The 21,876-nt window shown below is 42.1% G+C and overlaps 1 protein-coding gene across 3 annotated transcripts in view; it reads left to right on the plus strand.

Moving 5' to 3' along the window:
- The window catches only part of LOC136879032 (proton-coupled amino acid transporter-like protein pathetic), a 168,811-nt gene that overhangs the window by 130,113 nt on the left and 16,822 nt on the right, over positions 1–21,876 (plus strand). For all 3 annotated transcript variants that reach the window (XM_068229038.1, XM_067152758.2, XM_067152775.2), the window contains exons 7-9: positions 9,544–9,628; positions 9,785–10,066; positions 14,819–14,997. In XM_068229038.1, coding sequence (XP_068085139.1) covers positions 9,544–9,628; positions 9,785–10,066; positions 14,819–14,997 — 546 coding nt within the window. The remainder of the gene's footprint in view (positions 1–9,543; positions 9,629–9,784; positions 10,067–14,818; positions 14,998–21,876) is intronic.

A 21,876-nucleotide genomic window follows, 5' to 3' on the forward strand; every position in this document is an offset into this window, starting at 1 on the left:
TTTTCGTGCTGTGCATTAAGTATCGAACAATGAACTGTAAACGATTCACCTCAAAAATATTCTTCCGGTTTACCGTCATAAGATCGACAATATTCAGATATTGTTGTTGTTTGAGTCATCAGTTCATAGACTGGTTTGATGCAGCTCTCCATGCCACCCTATCCTTGCTAACCTTTTCATTTCTACGTAACTATTGCATCCTACATCTGCTCTAATCTGCTTGTCATATTCATACCTTGGTCTACCCCTACCGTTCTTAGCACCTACACTTCCTTCAAAAACCAACTGAACAAGACCTGGGTGTCTTAAGGTTTGTCCTATCATTCTATCTCTTCTTCTCGTCAAATTTAGCCAAATCGATCTACTCTCACCAATTCGATTCAGTATCTCTTCATTCGTGATTCGATCTATCCATCTCACCTTCTGCATTCTTCTGTAACACCATATTTCAAAAGCTTCTATTCTCTTTCTTTCTGAGCTAGTTATCGTCCATGTTTCACTTCCATACAATGCCACGCTCCACACGAAAGTCTTCAAAAACATCTTTCTAATTCCGATATCAATGTTTGAAGTAAGCAAATGTCTTTTCTTAAGAAAGCTCTTCCTTGCTTGTGCTAGTCTGCATTTTATGTCCTCCTCACTTCTGCCATCGTTAGTTATTTTACTACCCAAGTAACAATATTCATCTACTTCCTTTAAGACTTCATTTCCTACATCACCTGCCTTCGTTCGACTGCACTCCATTACTTTTGTTTTGGACTTATTTATTTTCATCTTGTACTCCTTACCCAAGACTTCATCCATACCATTCAGCAACTTCTCGAGATCTTCTGCAGTCTCAGATAAAATAACAATATCATCGGCAAATCTCAAGGTTTTGATTTCCTCTCCTTGGACTGTGATTCCCTTTCCAAATTTCTCTTTGATTTCCTTTACTGCCTGTTCTATGTAAACATTGAAAAGCAGAGGGGACAAACTGCAGCCTTGTCTCACTCCTTTCTGGATTGCTGCTTCTTTTTCAAAGCCTTCGATTCTTATCACTGCAGACTGATTTTTATGCAGATTGTAGATAATTCTTCGTTCTCGGTATCTGATCCCTATCATCTTCAGAATCATAAATAGCTTGTTCCAATCAACATTATCGAATGCCTTTTCTAGATCTACGAATGCCATGTACGTGGGCTTGTCCTTCTTGATTCGATCCTCTGAGATCAGACGTAAAGTCAGGATTGCTTCACGTGTGCCTACATTTCTTCTGAAGCCAAATTGATCTTCTCCCAACTCAGCTTCAACTTGTTTTTCCATTCTTCTGTAAATAATACGTGTTAAAATTTTACAGGCATGAGATACTAAACTAATGGTGCGGTAGTTTTCACACCTGTCAGCACCGGCTTTCTTGGGAATAGGTATAACAACATTCTTCCGAAAATCGGATGGTACTTCTCCTGTCTCATACATCTTGCACACTAAATGAAATAACCTTGCCATGCTGGTTTCTCCTAGGGCAGTAAGTAATTCAGAGGGAATGTAATCAATTCCAGGTACCTTGTTCCTATTGAGGTCACTCACAGCTCTGTCAAACTCTGACTTCAAAATTGGGTCTCCCATTTCTTCAGCATCAACAGCCTCTTCATGTTCCAGAACCAAATTATCTACATCTTTACCTTGATACAACTGTTGGATATGTTCCTACCATCTTTCTGCTTTGTCTTCTTTCCCTAGAACTGGCTTTCCATCTGAGCTCTTAATATTCATACCCCTAGATTTCCTTTCTCCAAAGGTTTCCTTGATTTTCCTGTATGCAGCATCGACCTTTCCCAGGACTATGCAGCCTTCGACATCCTTGCACTTCTCCTTCAGCCATTCTTCCTTAGCTACCTTGCACTTTCTATCCACTTGATTCTTTAATCGCCTGTATTCTTTTCTGCCCTCTTCAATTCTAGCATTCTTGTATTTTCGTCGTTCATCAATCAGGTCAAGTATCTCCTGAGTTTTCCACTGATTCTTAATTGATCTTTTCTTCGTTCCTAACATTTCTTCAGCAGCCCTACTGACTTCATTTCTCATGACTCTCCACTCTTCCTCTATAGTGTTTCCTTCAGCCTTTTCATTTAGTCCTTGTGCAACATGTTCCTTGAAACAATCCCTCACACTCTTTTCTTTCAACTTGTCTAGATCCCATCTTTTTGCATTCTTTCCTTTCTTCAATTTCTTCAACTTCAGATGGCATTTCATGACCAACAAGTTGTGGTCAGAGTCCACGTCTGCTCCTGGGAAAGTTTTGCAATCCAACACCTGGTTTCTGAATCTCTGCCTAATCATAATGAAGTCTATTTGATACCTTTCAGTGTCTCCAGGTCTCGTCCACGTATACAGCCGTCGTTTGTGGTGTTTGAACCAAGTATTGGCAAGGACTAAATTATGATCAGTGCAGAATTCAACCAGCCGACTATCCTCTTTCGTTCCTTTGTCTCAATCCAAATTCTCCTACTGTACTACCTTCTCTTCCTTGGCCTACCACTGCATTCCAATCTTCCATCACAATTAGATTCTCGTCACATTTTACATATTGTATTAAATCTTCTATTCCCTCATATATTCTTTCGATTTCTTCATCATCCGCTGAACTAGTAGGCATATAGACCTGCACTATTGTGGTGGGCATTGGTTTGGCATCTATCTTGACGACAATAATTCTTTCAGTATGCTGTCGTAGTAGCTTACCCGCTGCCCTATTTTCTTATTCATTATTAAACCAACTCCTGCATTTCCCCTGTTTGATTTTGTGTTGATAATTCGGTAGTCGCCTGACCAAAAATCTTGTTCTTCCTGCCAACGTACTTCACTTATACCAACTACATCTAACTTTAGCCTATCCATCTCCCTTTTCAGATTCTCTAACCTACCACAACGATTCAAACTTCTAACATTCCACGCTCCGACTCGTAGAATGTCAGTATCCATCTTCCTGATGGTCGCCCCCTCTCGTGTAGTCCCAACCCGGAGATCCGAATGGGGGACTAGTTTACCTCCGGAATATTTTACCCGGGAGGAAGCCATCATCAGTACATCATTCACACAGAGAGAGCTGCATGTCCTCGGGGGGTAGTTACGGCTGTGGTTTCCCGTTGATTTCAGCCGTGTAGCAGTATCAACACAGCTATGCCATGTTGAGTATTATTACAAGGCCGTATCAGTCAATCATCTAGACTGCCGCCCTTGCAACTACCGAAAGGCTGCTATCCCCCTTTCGATGAACCATTCGTTAGTCTGGTCTCTCAACAGATACCCATCCGATATGGTTGCACCTGCGGCTCGGCTATCTGCATCATTGGGACACGCAAGCCTGCCCACCGCGGCAAGGTCACATGGTTCGCAGAGGAGGATTCAGATATTAACGTCAAGTAATGTCGACAGTGGGCACATATGGGTTAAGAGAATATAATTCGCTGCGTGTTCAGTAATTTACTTCGAAATCCGTATACAGTGTAGAATATCGTAGCAAAGCACGGGTACATTGCTAGTAATAAATATAAGGAACACTTTTCAGTACCTCTAATTCACTATACTGCTGGTAATTGTACATGTTTTACAGTGCGCGTCTATTTTGATGGTTCAACTTCATGGTACACAACTCTGTTGCTCTCCTCCTTACTACAGTGAAAAGAATTATGTACACATTTTTAAAGCCAACTGCATCACATAGCACCAATAAGTACCTCGAAATATTTTAAACATATTTAACCTCGAAATATTTTAAACATCTTTAACTTTCAATGGTTCATGTTTGTGGGTTACTGTAGTCACGTCCTAGTTCGTGAACCATGGGCAACGGCTGAGTGGCCTAGTAAGTGGTCTTGAGAGTCGGGATACCAGTTGCTGTGGAATGGGAGTGGGCATCTTGGACATATTCTGAGTCGTGGCCCTCCTTGTGCTCAGGCGCCTAGGACTATACAATTCACCGGCGGTCCATAACCCGTTAGAGGAGAGATCCTCACTTGGACTATGTGCAAGTAGGGCAGCATCCTGCTTCATGAATTAACCGAGCTCAGAACATTTTAAGCAAGCCTCGGACCTATGGGAGTAATGGAGTCCCACTCCCATTTGACAGGCGAGGGACTCCTTGGAAACAACTTGGCGAACGAAATGGAATTCGATGGGGAGCTATCAATATTAATGGGGCTTATGGAAGAAAGAAGGTAGAATTGGCTGAGTCAGCAAAGAGGATGCATCTGGGTGTGCTAGGAGTAAGTGATATTCGGGTAAGGGGAGATAATGAGGAAGGGGTAGGAGATTATAAAGTGTACTTGACGGGTGTTAGAAAGGGAAGGGCAGAGTCTGGGGTAGGGCTCTTCATCAGGAATACCATTGCACGCAACATAGTTTCTGTTAGGCACGTAAATGAGCGAATGATGTGGGTAGATTTGTCAGTGGGAGGAATTGGGACAAGAATTGTGTCCGTGTATTCACCATGTGAGGGTGCAGATGAGGATAAAGTTGACAAGTTTTATGAAGCATTGAGTGACATCGTGGTCAGGGTGAACAGCAAGGATAGAATAGTGCTAATGGGCGATTTCAATGCGAGAGTTGGGAATAGAACTGAAGGATACGAAAGGGTGATTGGTAAATGTGGGGAAGATATGGAAGCTAATGGGAATGGGAAGCGTTTGCTGGACTTCTGTGCTAGTATGGGTTTAGCTGTTACGAATACATTCTTCAAGCATAAAGCTATTCACCGCTACACATGGGAGGCTAGGGGCACCAGATCCATTATAGACTATATCTTAACGGACTTTGAATTCAGGAAATCTGTTAGGAATGTACGAGTTTTTCGCGGATTTTTCGATGATACAGACCGCTATCTGATCTGTAGTGAACTAAGTATATCTAGGCCTAGGGTAGAGAAAGTGAAATCTGTCTGCAAACGAATAAGAGTAGAAAATCTCCAGGACGAGGAAATTAGACAGAAGTACATGGATATGATTAGTGAGAAGTTTCGAACAGTAGACAGTAAGCAGGTTCAGGCTATAGAAAGTGAATGGGTGGCATACAGGGATGCTGTAGTAGAAACAGCAAGGGAATGCCTAGGAACAACTGTGTGTAAAGATGGGAAAAGGCGAACATCTTGGTGGAATGATGAAGTGAGAGCAGCCTGTAAACGTAAAAAGAAGGCTTATCAGAAATGGCTCCAAACAAGGGCCGAGGCAGATAGGGAGTTGTACGTAGATGAAAGAAACAGAGCGAAACAAATAGTTGTTGAATCCAAAAAGAAGTCATGGGAAGATTTTGGTAATAACCTGGAAAGGCTAGGTCAAGCATCAGGGAAACCTTTCTGGACAGTAATAAAGAATCTTAGGAAGGGAAGGAAAAGGGAAATGAACAGTGTTTTGAGTAATTCAGGTGAACTCACAATAGATCCCAGGGAATCACTGGAGAGGTGGAGGGAATATTTTGAACATCTTCTCAATGTAAAAGGAAATCATCCTGGTGGTGTTTTTTTTGCTAGGGGCTTTACGTCGCACCGACACAGATAGGTCTTATGGCGACGAAATCCTGGTGGTGTTGCAAACAGCCAAGCTCATGGGGAGGAGGAAAATGATGTTGGTGAAATTATGCTTTGGAAGTGGAAAGGATAGTAAATAAACTCCATTGTCATCAGGCAGCAGGAATAGATGAAATTAGACCTGAAATGGTTAAGTATAGTGGGAAGGCAGGGATGAAATGGCTTCATAGACTAGTAAAATTAGCGTGGAGTGTTGGTAAGGTACCTTCAGATTGGACAAAAGCAGTAATTGCACCTATCTATAAGCAAGGGAACAGGAAGGATTGCAACAACTATCGAGGTATCTCATTGATTAGTGTACCAGGCAAAGTATTCACTGGCGTCTTGGAAGGGAGGATGCGATCAGTCGTTGAGAGGAAGTTGGATGAAAACCAGTGTGGTTTCAGACCACAGAGAGGCTGTCAGGATCAGATTTTCAGTATGCGCCAGGTAATTGAAAAACGCTACGAGAGGAATAGGAAGTTGTGTTTATGTTTCGTAGATCTAGAGAAAGCATATGACAGGGTACCGAGGGAAAAGATGTTCACCATACTGGGGGACCATGGAATTAAAGGTAGATTATTAAAATCAATCAAAGGCATTTATGTTGACAATTGGATTTCAGTGAGAATTGATGGTAGAATGAGTTCTTGGTTCAGGGTACTTACAGGAGTTAGACAAGGCTGTAATCTTTCACCTTTGCTGTTCGTAGTTTACATGGATCATCTGCTGAAAGGTATAAAATGGCAGGGAGGGATTCAGTTAGGTGGAAATGTAGTAAGCAGTTTGGCCTATGCTGACGACTTGGTCGTAATGGCAGACTTGCCGAAAGCCTGTAATCTAATATCTTGGAACTTTAAAATAGGTGCAAAGAGTATGGTATGAAAATTAGCCTCTCGAAGACTAAATTGATGTCAGTAGGTAAGAAATTCAACAGAATTGAATGTCAGATTGGTGATACAAAGCTAGAACAGGTCGATAATTTCAAGTATTTAGGTTGTTTGTTCTCCCAGGATGGTAATAAAGTAAGTGAGATTGAATCAAGGTGTCGTAAAGCTAATGCAGTGAGCTCGCAGTTGCGATCAGCAGTATTCTGTAAGAAGGAAGTCAACTCCCAGACGAAACTATCTTTACATCGGGCTGTTTTCAGACCAACTTTGCTTTACGGGAGCGAAAGCTGGGTGGACTCAGGATATCTTATTCATAAGTTAGAAGTAACAGACATGAAAGTAGCAAGAATGATTGTTGGTACAAACATGTGGGAACAATGGCAGGAGGGTACTCGGAATGAGGAGATAAAGGCTAATTTAGGAATGAACTCGATGGATGAAGCTGTACGCATAAACCGGCTTCGGTGGTGGGGTGATGTGAGGCGAATGGAGGAGGATAGGTTACCTAGGAGAATAATGGACTTTGTTGTGGAGGGTAAGAGAAGTAGAGGGAGACCAAGACGACGATGGTTAGACTCGGTATCTAACGATTTAAAGATAAGAGGTATAGAATTAAATGAAGCCACAACACTAGTTGCAAATCGAGGATTGTGGCGACGTTTAGTAAATTCTCAGAGGCTTGCAGACTGAACGCTGAAAGGCATAACAGTCTATAATGATAATGTATGTGTGTATGTTTAACTTTCACCAAGGAAACCTTGTTGAAGGGAATATGTTCCAGAGAGACTGGAGAAAATTGGTCCAAAAATAAAACTACGAGAAAGGACTGAGCTAGTTTTGAAATACTATATAAAAAATATAAGGGTCAGAGAGAGATAAATAACGAAAATCGGTGTTTATTCTGTGGAGAAGAAGTTGGAAGGAAAGCATATATTAAGAGTATGTAGAGCAACCGAAGCACTGAGAGTTAAATAACTGGGAAGCGAATATAAAACAAACAAAAAAAAAAGAGAGAGAGAGGGAGAATTATATTGTTAAACGAATAAATAAAGAGAGGATTACACCGAAAAGAAGAACATTTTCTTTGTATTTTGAAAAGTATGTGGAAAAAGGAAATAAGAAAAATCAAAACAAATATGTACGAGAATAATGAAGGATAAGAGGCATGCCCGTCCGAGAAAAAATAATACAATGACTAGTAAGTTAAATATAATATCAAATGTTGTAATATATACTCTGTTGTATTTTCATGTCATTATCTTCTATCCTTAATTCTGCCGTTAAGTTCAGGAGAACTAGAACATTCATTCATTCATTCATTCATTCATTCATTTATTTAGAAAACTCTCTCCGCAGTCGGTGGTTATCCGAGACTGCAAGAGAGGACTTGGAATCCGGTCCATTCATTCATGCACTCAGCCATCCATCAACTATTTAACTATTTAGACAGTCGGTATTTATTTCATCCACAGTTAAAAGTTCAGGCTACTTCATCACTTCACATTCAAGCACGAAACTCTCTCCGCAGTTGGTGGTTATCCGTGACTGGGAGAGAAGACTTTGGAATCTAGTCCATTCATTCATGCACTCAGCATCCATCAATTCATTGATTCTTTAATGCAGTCAGGATGTCACTCATATTGGAATGCTCAATGCATCCCATTACATTTCAACCACGAAACCATCCGTTTACCAATTCACGTAGGCATTCACTCATTCAATTCAATCATAAGACATATTGTAATGGTAGGCTACTCCATAAGACTTGGGACACAAAAGTAAGAATTTAAGGTAAGGAAGGGGAAAATACATGTTGTCCTGGACTATATAACATTGTTAACGTCTACGACAAAGTAAATTATATTTAGTGAAGTAATAGTCATCCGCCTCTGTGGTGTAGTGGTTAGTGTGATTAGCTGCCACCCCCGGAGGGCCGGGTTCGACTCCCGGCTCTGCCACGAAATTTGAAAAGTGGTACGAGGGCTGGAACGGGGTCCACTCAGCCTCGGAAAGTCAACTGAGTAGAAGTGGGTTCGGTTCCCACCTCGGCCATCCTCGAAGTGGTTTTCCGTGGTTTCCCACTTCTCCTCCGGGCAAATGCCGGGATGCTACCTAACTTAAGGCCACGGCCGCTTCCTTCCCTCTTCCTTACCTACCCCTTCCAATCTGCCCATCCCCACCACAAAGCCCCTGTTCAGTTGTATCCCCCAACCCAAAATCTCACGCTCCGGGATACTGCCCTTGAGGCGGTAGAGATGAGATCCTTCGCTGAGTCCGAGGGAAAAACCGACCCTGAAGGGTGAACAGAAGAAGAAGTAGTAATAGTCAAATAATTATAAGAGGAAAATGTAATGCAATTACCGAACTCAATGACTTACGATAAATGAATGCTCTCAGGCGATCCAGAACTAGCGGATGTGAGTATTCTATTCTACTTTTGAAATACTCCAATGAGTATACACATCTGTATGCTGGATGTGGTTTCTAGGTTGTATGCCGATAAAGGTTCTGCTCTTTGTTCTGAATTCTGTTTAAAGAGTTCTTCATCCGTAGACTTATCCGTCCGATGTCGTCACTATTTAATACCTGTTCCCTTGTGGAGTACATCAATTTATGAACATTACTTACAGAGTCATACATTTCATCCATTCTCTAATATGGTATTAACCATGGCAAGGATAAGCATACTTTATAATTGGCCTTGGTTTGCTAGATTACAAGATTGAGACCACACCTGAGGGGCATGACATTGAATTTTAAGCACGACTGTTTTTAGCACATTCTTATGGAAAATACGATGTAGAATTGATCAGCTGACGTTTGAAATCTTTACTACACCGAAAGTTGTTGTTTTTACAAGTTGCTTTACGTCGCACCGACACAGAGAGGTCTTATGGCGACGATGGGATTTGCCTGGTGTGAAAATGGGAAACCACGGAAAACCATCTTCAGGGCTGCCGACATTGGGGTTTGAACCCACTATCTCCCGAATACTGGGTACTGGCCACACTTAAGCGACTACAGCTATCGAGCTCGGTAAAGTGTTGTGAGGTTGTGAATCTTGGTAATACATTCCCCACAAATATACCTAAACATGTCATATTATTGCAGGGGATTTGTGAATGGTGCACTGATGGCCACATATTACAGCAGCTCTGTGGTGTATACTGTCTTCATATCGGTATCTGTTAAACAGGTAAGCCATGAATTATAGTATAGAAATTTAAAAATAAAGACATGGAATATTATCACTTCAGTTTCTGTGAAAGAAAACACTTTTGTATGATACACATTACATAGACAATTATGGATTGCATCGTATTTTAACGTTAAGAATATCGGCATGTTACAGGTTGTCGATTATCATGTTCCTGAGGAGTGGCACTTGAACGTGAGGTTCTACACGCTCATGTTCTTGGTGCCCTTAATAGGACTGGCCTTGATCAGAGACCTCAAGGGGCTGGTGCCTGTGTCAGCCATCGCGAACGTGTGCATCATCGTGGGCTTTGCGATTACTCTGTATTACATGTTCCGAGACCTGCCGTCAATCCACGACCGTGAACTCATCACCTATCCCAGCCAGTATCCCCTCTTCTTCAGTACAGTTGTGTTTGCTATGGAGGGCATAGGTGTGGTGAGTACCGCAGGCTCGGCCGATACATTCTGAAATACAGTATATGAAAGCAATTTTTTATGTTCGACTCGTTGGCTGAATGGTCAGCGTACTGGCCTTCAATTCAGAGGGTCCCGGATTCGATTCCCGGCCCGGTCGTGAATTTTAACCTTCATTGGTTAATTCCAATGGCCCGGGGGTTGGGTGTTTGTGCTGTCCCCAATATCCCTGCAACTAACACCACACATAACTCTATCCTCCACCACAATAACACGCAGTTACCTACGCATGCCAGATGCCGCCCACCCTCATCGGAGGGTCTGCCTTACAAGGGCTGCTCTCGGCTGGAAATAGCGACACGAAATTATTATTATTAGTAATTTTATACACGGTATCTTGTAAATGATAGAGCAATCCGAAGGGGCATGAAACGTCTCTTCAATTCAAAATCCCATGAGGTGTAGTTTCTAAAATGTATCCCTTTGAAATTGTAGTGAAGGACTGGAGTTGGCAACGTTTGTAGCCGGCGCGGTTTCGCACGTGCTAAGTCAACCACTAGCTTCGCTTGCCTAGCTTGAATTGTCTCACACCACTTCTGTGCTGATGTGCGTATTTGCTTTTCCAGAAATGTTTACAACACGGCCACGTAAAGGTACTGTGCGATGTTGCCAATTTCATTACTTGTTTTAAAATTGTGTTCTACGTACAAAAGTCTAAAAAACGATCTTAGCGTCCTTTCACATGCAATACTTTTCATAGCTCGGTTTGCTCTACTATTTTACGGAAAACTTGTAGGGCCTACCGTATATTCAGACCGTAAAGTCACCAACATACATTCTGAACTCTGACATTTTATATCAATAAACATTTTGTGATGCATCATGCAGATACTATTGTAAAGACCCAGTGATATCACCAATTCAAATGAGGTAGATTAATAGAGAATATTAAGAATGTTATTTGTTTTACACCTCTTCAATTCCTATAGAGTTTTGTCCCGCAGGAGTGCTTTAACGTGCCAGAAGCTAACAAGACGGAGTTATTGCATTTAGACGTCCTCAAATGTGACTGACCTAAGCTGGAATCCAACCCGTTATCTTGGGAACCGAAGGTCTGCACCACACGGCAGGTAATAGGAGGTCGGAATCTGAAGGCAAAAAGGACAATCAACTAACTTTACAGAGAACGTGTTGTTACTGAGGAAGATAATTAAACATAGAGTACTCTCACTGTATATTACCTTCTGTTGTTCTTGACTGATTCCCAGTGGTCCATGTTGACTTTTCTTGTAACTCATGTAGGGGCCTACTATAGAAACCATGCGCTGTATCATTACTGTCTATAAAATATGCCGATGTTGACGAGTGTCTGTACTACATGATCGTCCAGAACCTGGTCCGCGAGTATTTCAGTGCCCAAGTGTAACGACACGTCAAGTCCAACAAGTCTATCAGTCATTAGACAGGATCATTCACCCTCTTAAATGCACACAGTAGAACTTTCTCGAACTTGTACAATCGCAAAAAACAGACAAGCTCCTTTCTCTGTCATGTCACTGAACGATTATACCACACTGAAGCTTATTAAAATGGGGCACCTGTCTGGAGATGAGACACATATACCACGTAAGTTTGATGTTACGGCACGAAAAATGACCTTGGAGAATCTTCCAAAAAATATAGGATGTAATTGAAATACATGAAGTGTGTTAAACTTATAGAAGAGACTATTCTAAGCAATCTAATGTTTTAGTTGTCAAAATTAAATTTGTATGATGAATTGATTGCTGCTTATTGTGTGCATTAGTGTACGAAATCTAATAACATTCTGACACTGGCAAACATCTCTTCCCAATGTATATTATTTTGTGTATGTCGTCTTGGGTGTCTTGGCGGTACTGAACCCGCGGCCGGACTGCATTCTTAGTCATTACCCGTCCAGGACCCGTTTCCAGCGCAGTCCGCACATTAAAAGTTCAATACTTGCAAGAAATAATTTGACTGTTTTTCGACTAAAATACATCGTGCAGTAATCGTGACCATCCCTCGTGCTTCAGGTGTCAGCCAAATGAGTGCCCTACTTGTTGCAAGTTGTGAATTCCATAGGCAAGGGATAAAGTGAAACTGTTAATGGACATTCTGAGCGATCACATAATCTCCAAGGCTAAAGCAGAACCTTCAGTGGGAATATGTGGAACAACTTCGTTTCATGATCTTGTGGACGATCTGCTAGAAGGGATTCCGATTTGTATACGAGCAAAGAGACGTCCTACCCAGTGCTAACGTGACCACGATCGGTATGAAATACTCAAACAGAGAAACCAATGATTATGATTTTGTTCTGAATAGAAATGTTTTCGTTCTTTGTTTGTTGAGCAAGAATGAATACAAAAGTACCATAATTACGTAAATCCAGTCCAGTTTTTGTTACGTATTCTGAACATTATACCGCGTGATTCACCCGCCCCTTTGTGATCTAGATTTATGCAAGCCGCCGCGCTTATTACAATTCTGAATTACATCGGTCCCTCTCCCTAAACAGGTGTAATATAACGGGCTAGAAAGCGGGAGGAATCGGGAGTGCCACTATTAATTCATCATAAGTACCATGAATGAATTCGCAAAACTTGCACAGATACGAAGAACATGTACCTTACAACAGGAGGTTCACATACAGATCAGGAAGAGGTGTTGTATAAGCTGGGAACTGCCCACTGCACGTCAAGCTTCGTAACAGCTCAGAACGCGGTCGTGTTTAAGGGTTAGGAGGTTCGAAACCTACGAAAATATTTTATTTTACAGCCTGTTGCCTGGGTCTTGGCAAGGTGCATACTTAGTTGTTTCCACAAACCGATTTATTTACTTATTTGGCCCTGAAAATGGTCGTTGGTATCGTGGCACACTATAGGGAGCTGGATTGGAAAAGGAATCATGTGACAGGATGTCATTTAACGCAGCACACGCTCGAACTAACGGCGTCTGCGGCCGATAGGGAGATGCGCACGATGTTGTAAGGACCGTCTGGCACGTTGCAACATCTCTGGCGTAACGGATCGGCATGCGTCAGTAATGAGCTGTCTGAGGTGATCAGGATTGGTAGGCTCTTGTTCATACACCAATTGTTTCACATGGCCCCGCAGAAAATAATTTAGGGGCGTAAGATTCCAAAAACGGTGGCAGTTCATCTAGGAGAAACCACAGATATCGTTCTCCCGTCAGAGCTTCCTCAAAGAAAGGAGGACTAATTAGATGATCATCCAGGATGCCACGTCACGCCCCACTGTACCTGAAGGGCTGCCTGTCGTACCCAATGGGGGTTATCCACACTCCAGTAGTGCATATTATAGTGATTAACGGTTCCATTGTTCCATTACTGTCCATTGACAGAAGGCCACCTGGGATTAGAAATCATGATCACGGAGCTCCTGGTTTATGTGCAGACAGCTCGGGTGAAACCACTGGGTTTGCAAAATCTGCATAGCGGACGCCCGGCTGATATTCATCTCCTCTGCAATGGCATGTGTGCTAGTGTGAGGGTCATGCCGGACAGCGTCCAATACAATGTCTTCATTGCGAGCACGTCACAGGATGATCTCGAAGAGGCCGCGTCCTTTCTGGGGACCCAGTACCCCAAAGACGTCTTCCGCACTCCGAAATGGCATGCCTGTCGGTTGTCCTATATCCGGATAGCGTTCTTGATTCAGGTGTTGTGCGTGGTATATCCACATACTCATCGCTGGAATACATCACGAGACAGCGAATAATCTTGGGATTGTATTGTGACTTGCCTCGAAATATCCCGCAGCTACAAACCTACCTGTCATCATCGTTCCGATGGGGCACGCTTTGCCCTATATGTGGTGTACGAAGTGTGGAACATGTATGATGAAACTAACTAGTGGACTGTGTCCTAGCCAGGGCCATCACCTCTCAATCCCCCAGACTATCACCTCCTCACTCTCATCCAACTCAGCTCCATGCCCTTTCCCACGTTACATACGGCCATATTCAGGGCCAAATAAAAAAATCATTCTGTGGAAGCTTAAGTATGAAACCTTACCACATCCCAGGCAATTGGCTGTAAAAGAAAATGGGTGGGATTCGAACACTCTTCACTATTACATTTCCCACCGTGCCCTTGCCATGTAAACTACTGCGAGGCTTGACATCCAGCACGCAATTATCAGCCTATGGTCCTAGTATGTATGTGCTCCTCTTGTTGTGAAATACGTGTTCTTTGCATCTGTGCTCGTTTTACGGGTTCATTCGAGCTAATCATAATTAATTAATAGTGGTGCTCACGATGCATGCTGCCTTCTATCCCGTAAACACATATCTCGTTATATTACCCCGGTTTAGGGAGAGGGGCCGATGTACTTAAGAACTGTAGTAAAAAGTAACGGGATGCATAAAACTAGACCGGAAGCGGCTGCTGGACCACTCGGTATTTCAGAGATGATGCAAAACTTATTTGATGAGCGTTGTATTGTATCGGAAAGGAGCAAGTGTTGATAAAGGTAGAGTGTGTAAGTTCATGATGATCTGGTAGAAGTGAACTCCAGAAATACAGACTCTAGCAAGAGAAATGCAATTTTGCATATCCTGGCTAAATTTAGAATCCATCATTATAATTATCATCGTCATTTAATTGTAAGCCTCTAAATATATCTAAGTTATAATGATCAACTACTATTATGGATATGATGTTTTTGAAACTGCAGTTACCAAACTAATGGAATTCTCAAGTGATATAACATGTTATTATGTGTCACAGATTATGCCGGTTGAGAACTCCATGAAACACCCGGACCACTTCTTGGGCTGTCCTGGAGTGCTCAACATATCCATGACCATAGTCGTCGCTGTCTATAGTGTCATCGGATTTTTTGGATATCTCAAGTATGGCGAGGAAACTCAGGGAAGCATTACTCTTAATTTGCCGGTGGAAGAAATGTAAGTACTATTGTAGAAATGATGTTCTTGAAGTTGCAGTTACCAAACTAATGGAATGTGAGGAATTTTATGTGAGAAAATGTTTTCAGACAACAAAATCTCAGACTGTATACATTTCCTCCCTTGTCAGTAATAACATGAATGAAGTATTAAATCAGGCTGCTTTTGTAAATTTTACCCGTCATCTGCTGCATTTCGTTCTGCCACATATGTTCTTAATGAAAAGCTGTTTTATTGTAAAAATACATATTCTTCCCGCATGCTTGTATTACAAATAGCTGTCTATCCTTAATTGTGAGAGCTGACCGCGTGGTATGGGTCGTGTAGTTGAAAGTTTGCAGCATTCGAGAGAAGTTTGATCTCCATTTAAACGCTTGAATTGTCTATGCTGTTTAGGCCCTGTACCTGTTAGTTTGTATTTGGGAGATGTTACGTTAGAACTCCACTGTTTACTTCCCTGGAAATGTTTCTCCTTGGTTCTCTATTTTCACACCAGATAAATGCTAGGGCTATATCTTAATTAATTCCACGGTTGCTTCCTCCCCGGTTCTAGCCATGTCCTCTCCCATTGTCATTACGGGACATATCTAAGTCTGTGCCACGTAAAACCAATAGCAAAATTCCATCGCTTCCAGTTTCACACCGGTAATGCTGGGACTACACCTTAATTAAGGCTATGGTCAGAGCCTCCTTTTTTCTTAGACTTTCCCATCTCGTGGTCGTCGAAAACCTATAAGTGTCAGTGTAGCACTTAAGCGCCTCTAACTGCCGACTAACTGTGTGGAAATTCAACTTCACAACCTTGGTAACAGGAGGTATGTACCTAAGTAATTGAGCCATTCGTCCAAGTGCGGAGCGCTATTAGCATAAGTACTACGAGGAGGATACCAATGTTGAGAATTTTAAACGACTTTCTTCCCCTCCCCTTTTTTAGAGTCTAATTTCAGGGAGATTGTGCAGTACACATCAACGATACCCTGTCCCTTTCCGAAGTTTCTAATGGGGCAGGTCGTATGTTCTACCATTGGATCAACAATGTATTTAGACCACTGTCTATTGCGAAACCAAGATGTGGTGCACTTATAAACTGTTTTGAGTCGTGTTAGTAAGACAATCAATTAAGCGGTTGCCTCTTGCTCGATGTTGCAGAATGGAATACTGGCGTTAGTCGATGAACATTTAAGAGTTTTAAGTGCACTAGACTTGCACCAATACATTTGCAGGCAAGTTATATAAACCTTTCTTTAGAATAGAATTCCGGTCCAACGGCGTCGCTTAAGTATTACCAATAGTTGAAGGGATGTTAAACACAAATGTTATTTCCCTTAAAAAGGGTTGCCATTACCATAAGCATTTCGCAATAATTACTAAAGAAATATCACCGGCGGGCTCGATCCTAACTCAGTCCGGTGGTATTTGAAGGTACTCAAATTCGTTAACTTCGTGTCGGTATGTTTACCGGCACGTTAAAGAACTCCCAAAACCTTAAACGTGGTTAGTTGGACGTAAAAGTAATACCATTATTATATTTCTTCATCTTCATCTTATTTGTATTATTTCCATTTCACTGACTGTGGTGGTTCACTGGTCAGGGGAAGGATTGTTGTCAACTTCTTCCCAAAAATACTACTGTGTTATGTCATGAGGCAGGTGTTCAGAATGATAGCCTCCTGGATTTGTGGAAGTGTATAGGCTATGTCCATATCCTGGACGAAAACTACCGTCAACAAAAAAGGTGAAGGATAAAGACCTCGAGGAAGTAGGCTAATGCGATAGACCATGTGAAAAAAGAACTAACGGAACGCTGGGTCAATCAAATCACGAAGCAGAAGTTGGGGAGCAGTGAAAGCAACTAGTCAAATACTGTATGTCTCAGATAGCTCGCCATCTTTCATAACTGAGGGATTGAGTTAAATGAAATGAAATGGCGTATGGCTTTTAGTGCCGGGAGTGTCCGAGGACATGTTCGGCGCGCCAAGTGCAGGTCTTTTGATTTGACTCCCGTGGGCGATCTGCGCGTCGTGATGAGGATGAAATGATGATGAAGACGACACATATACCCAGCCCCCGTGCCAGCGAAATTAACCAATGATGGTTAAAATTTCCGACTCTGCCGGGAATCGAACCCGGGACCCCTGCGACGAAAGGCCAGCACGCTAACCATTTAGCCATGGAGCCGGACGTTGAGTTAAATATGATTATTAAATAGACTACCTGAGTTACAGTATTTCAGTAACAAATTAGTTAAACTCGATCCCGATATATACGTACAGTATAACGAGAGCCCTTTCTGTTAATTTCTTGTGTATATTACATTGGCTATAAATTTGAATAATGAACGAAATATTATAAAATATGTTACTGAACTTATAGGAATGGCAGATTTTAAACTAAGTATGATAAAAGATTCACAACTTTACCAAGGACTTTATCTCTTTGAACATGCAAGGCTCAGTGATTCACATACTTTTAAGCGGTGAATTAATACTAATAAGTCCGCCTCTGTGGTGTAGTGGTTAGCGTGATTAGCTGCCACCCCCGGAGGCCCGGGTTCGATTCCCGGCTCTGCCACGAAATTTGAAAAGTGGTACGAGGGCTGGAACGGGGTCCACTCAGCGCCGGGAGGTCAACTGAGTAGAGGTGCGTTCGATTCCCACCTCAGCCATCCTGGAAGTGGTTTCCCACTTCTCCTCCAGGCGAATGCCGAGATGGTACCTAACTTAAGGCCACGGCCGCTTCCTTCCCTCTTCCTTGCCTATCCCTTCCAATCTTCCCATCCCTCCACAAGGCCCCTGTTCAGCATAGCAGGTGAGGCCGCCTGGGCGAGGTACTGGTCATTCTCCCCAGTTGTATCCCCCGACCAAGAGTCTGAAGCTCCAGGACACTGCCCTTGAGGTGGTAGAGGTGGGATCCCTCGCTGAGTCCGAGGGAAAAACCGAACCTGGAGGGTAAACAGATGATGATGATGATGATGAATTAATACTAATAAACAAAGTAGAATCCTTTTCTATTATGTCCTTTTAATTTCCATTCAGACGTACGATATAAATGGAACCAGAGGATTCCAAACCAGCTCCAAACTAATCCTGATTTTCATTGCAAAGTAACTTCTGAACCTCAATGGAAGAAATTCGTAAACTTGATATAGTTATGTTTCAAGTATTCAGTGCACTGTAAGACATAGTTATGTTTCAAGTATTCAGTGCACTGTAATTCTAGAAAGCGGCATTCAAGATCTACACAAACTTTCTACTAGATTTGTTTTATTCTATGTTGAAGGATTAGTCTAGAAAATTGTATGAAATTGTGATGTAAGTTGTTGCAATCGTGTCTTGAGTTTGAAGTGGAAAATTTTATTACTGCCCTCTATCCCAATTTATTGGGGTCAGTACTGCAAGTGGATCTGTTAACATTTTGCGGCTGTATGTCCTTCCTGAAGCCAACACTCACAAGGGACACCCCTGTCTTCGAACACTCTGAACCGTACGAAAACATGTTTAGAATACACACCGTCCATCACAAAAACAGTGGTCTGCGATTTTCCCCTGAAAACTCAGCCTTTGCCTGGTTGGACCATTAGACGGTGGCATGTTGCATCTGCACTGATCAGTACAGCTGCAGTCCGGGTGCGTGTCTTGGAGTATTCTGTTGTTGGTTACATTGTACACTGTGTACATTGGCATCATGAGGAGAACTAATCTCATGAATGTTGTGAACATATTCAAGACAAAGTTGCGACGTGCTGAATATGGAAACGAAATTGAAGTCAGCGATATGAAATTGGGAAATATGTTATTATATAACATAATTGTACAGAAATATAATGGGAATGACACAAAAATGCATGACGTTACACTGAGTGCTGTAGATATAACGCTTTGAAGGAGAGGAAGAGCCTAACATTGGCTGTTCAGTCAGTACAAGAGCTTCATCTCCAGAGCAATAGAAAACGTCAAGTCAAAGGGAGTATGAACTGTCTCCATCGGAAAGGTTGAAGTCCAGTGTATTAGAAGATATTGATAACGGCGTACTGGAGGACATTTGTGAAGGATATTACAATCGTGTCTTCAACAATTAGGCACTATAAGCGCATTACAAGTAAAACAAATTGCAAGATAAATTTAAATTATGTGACTAGCAAACGACGACAAGCAGCTCCCATTTACAATTACAAACTATAAAAGAGCATGTAATATCGCAATTTGATAGGACCAAGGGTGTATGGATCCACAGCCCACTGTTGACATCTGAAAATGCGGGCACTAGATGCGTCTAGAATGGTTGGCCTGAATAACTGCAAACCTTCGATTATTTTTATCGATAATCTTAAGGATGAATATGGTAATTCATCCAGGCACATTACTACATTCGTCAAATGTAAGGACAAACATACATAATAGTATACGTCAAAAGGCACAGATGTTTGTGGAGGAAGTGAATAAATTTATAACACAGGGGAGTGTGGACAAATGGCATGTTTGGAAAGTAATCAAAGTCGATTTCATTATATATAATAATTTCGTGTGGCTATTTCTAGCCGAGTGCAGCCCTTGTAAGGCAGACCCTCCGAAGAGAGTGGGTGGCATCTGCCGTATGTAGGTATTATTGTCTTATAGGCGTCTTATTGTGGTGGAGGATAGTGTTATGTGTGGTGTGTGAGTTGCAGGGATGTTGGGGACAGCACAAACGCCCAGCCCCCGGGCCATTGGAATTAACCAATGAAGGTTAAAATCCCCGTCCCAGCCGGGAATCGAACCCGGGACCGTCTGAACCGAAGGCCAGTACTCTGACCATTCAGCCAACGAGTCGGACGATTTCATTATGAAATGTCTTCACTGTCAACACTATCTCACAGAGGAGAGAAAAATACAACTGGTGTGTTTCAGCCTGTACATAGCTCTACACCTAGCTATACAAATTATTGTTGTAAGTGCAGATTAGCTGACACGCTCTCTATCTGTTTCAAGAGACACAAGGCACTTTCAGCATACATTTTTCAAAGAAACTTGAAGTAATATATACGTGAAACATTCATGTGGAGGCAAGCTAATTTGGCAAAATGATCAGACATTATGTTGAATTCTATGGGGAATATGTCAACATCCTCAACACCCCTTTTACCATTCGAGTCCTGACAAAACTCTGAGAATTTTGATGTAATAAACTTATTTTAGCCAAGATAGTTGATAATGCCCATTTTTAAATACACCATAGTTGTGTTTTCTTGCGTTATCCAAACACTTCTCTTAAGAATTGAATAGATGATAAATATGATTGTGATTAAGCAGCGTCGAACCTGGGATTACCGAGCATGCATGAGCCTCACTCCACTATAGTTACTTGTGTATAACGCTATTGCGCTTGAGGTGTATGCTCTCTCTATGATAAAATTAATTAATGGTTTTTCATAAATATTCAGGCTGTACTGATCTTAGTGCTGTAGGTTCTCCTAAAACAGGCTACCGTACTGTGGTACATAGCGCTGTTAAGCTGTAGAAAATTATAGTCCCTTCTTTTACTAACGGAAACTTGATGTTAGAGATATTTAAGATGTTCCTATATTTAAATGTACGTTAGTTCAATTACCTGTATGGTATTTAATCATTAATGGCTGATTGATACCTGTCTTGAATGAACAGATACGCACAGTAATGCATCTTGAGTTAGAATGCACCAGTTTATAAGGGAATGACTCAGAGCATTGTTACTGTGAAGGTAATTTATATTCTAAACATGTTTTCGTGAGGTTCAGAGCGTTCGAGTCGAGGTCAAATGTATCCCTTGTAAATGGAGAGATGTATTCGTTACTATGTGTTGTTATTGTTAATAGAGTAGTGTGTTTTATGAAGATAGTGATATATATTAAGACGACACAATTACCCAGAGCCAGAGAAATTTAATATATGCAGTTAAAATCCCTGGCCCGACCGAAATCGAGTCCGGGACTCTCTGAACCGAAAGTGACTGCGCTGACCGTTCGGCCAAGGAGCCGGACGAGGGAGGAGAGTGAATTTAGGATATTGACTTCTATAATAGGAACACTTGCTGGCGACTTGTTATGAGATTTAACTGTAGGGAAAACCTATGAAAATAAGGTCAATTATGTTACCTCATAAGGGGATGCCTGGCCGAGGCGATAAAGGCGTACTCGGTTTCGCCCGGAAGGGCGTGGGTTCGAATCCCCGTCAGGAAGTCGTAAAATTTAAGAAACGAGACTTCCACTTCCGGAGGTCACATGGCCCTGAGGTTCACTCAACCTACACCAAAAATGAGTTCTAGGTTAATTCCTGGGGACAAAGGTGGCCGGGCGTAGAGCTAACCTCTCCACCCCATCAAGTGCTGAGGTTACAGATACTGGAAGCCTTTACCTTCCACCCCTCCAAGGGCCTTCATGGCCTGTACGGAGATAAGTTTGCTTTTTTGTTACCTCATAATATACCTACGTAATATAACGGTTAGTGCTATTATCTGTCCGGCCCCGCGGTGTAGGGCGCAACGCGTCAGCCTGTCACTCGGCGGGCCCGGGTTCGATTCCCGGCCGGGTCAGGGTTTTTTAATTGTAAATGATTAATATCCCTGGGCTGGGGACTGGGTGTTTGTGTCGTCCTTAACATTCCTTAACGTTCAACACTTTACACTTCCGCAATTTCGAAATACACGCGGGTATCTTTCTAGGTCGACGCCCCGAACAAATAGCATTTAAAAAGAAATCTACCATCCCGGGTTAAATTCCAGGTATTGCCAAACGTTGGAGGCGGGCTGGCGTGTGGTTTAAAAGTTACAAGCATCTCACCTTTATTGGGGGTGTTCCTGAAACGTGCTACACCATCTCGAGGAATGTTCTTCAGCTTTTCCCAATTATTTGTGGGGTCACTGGAG

This window comes from Anabrus simplex, chromosome 1 (genome assembly GCF_040414725.1).
Source record: "Anabrus simplex isolate iqAnaSimp1 chromosome 1, ASM4041472v1, whole genome shotgun sequence".
Classification (NCBI taxonomy): Eukaryota; Metazoa; Arthropoda; class Insecta; order Orthoptera; family Tettigoniidae; genus Anabrus; species Anabrus simplex.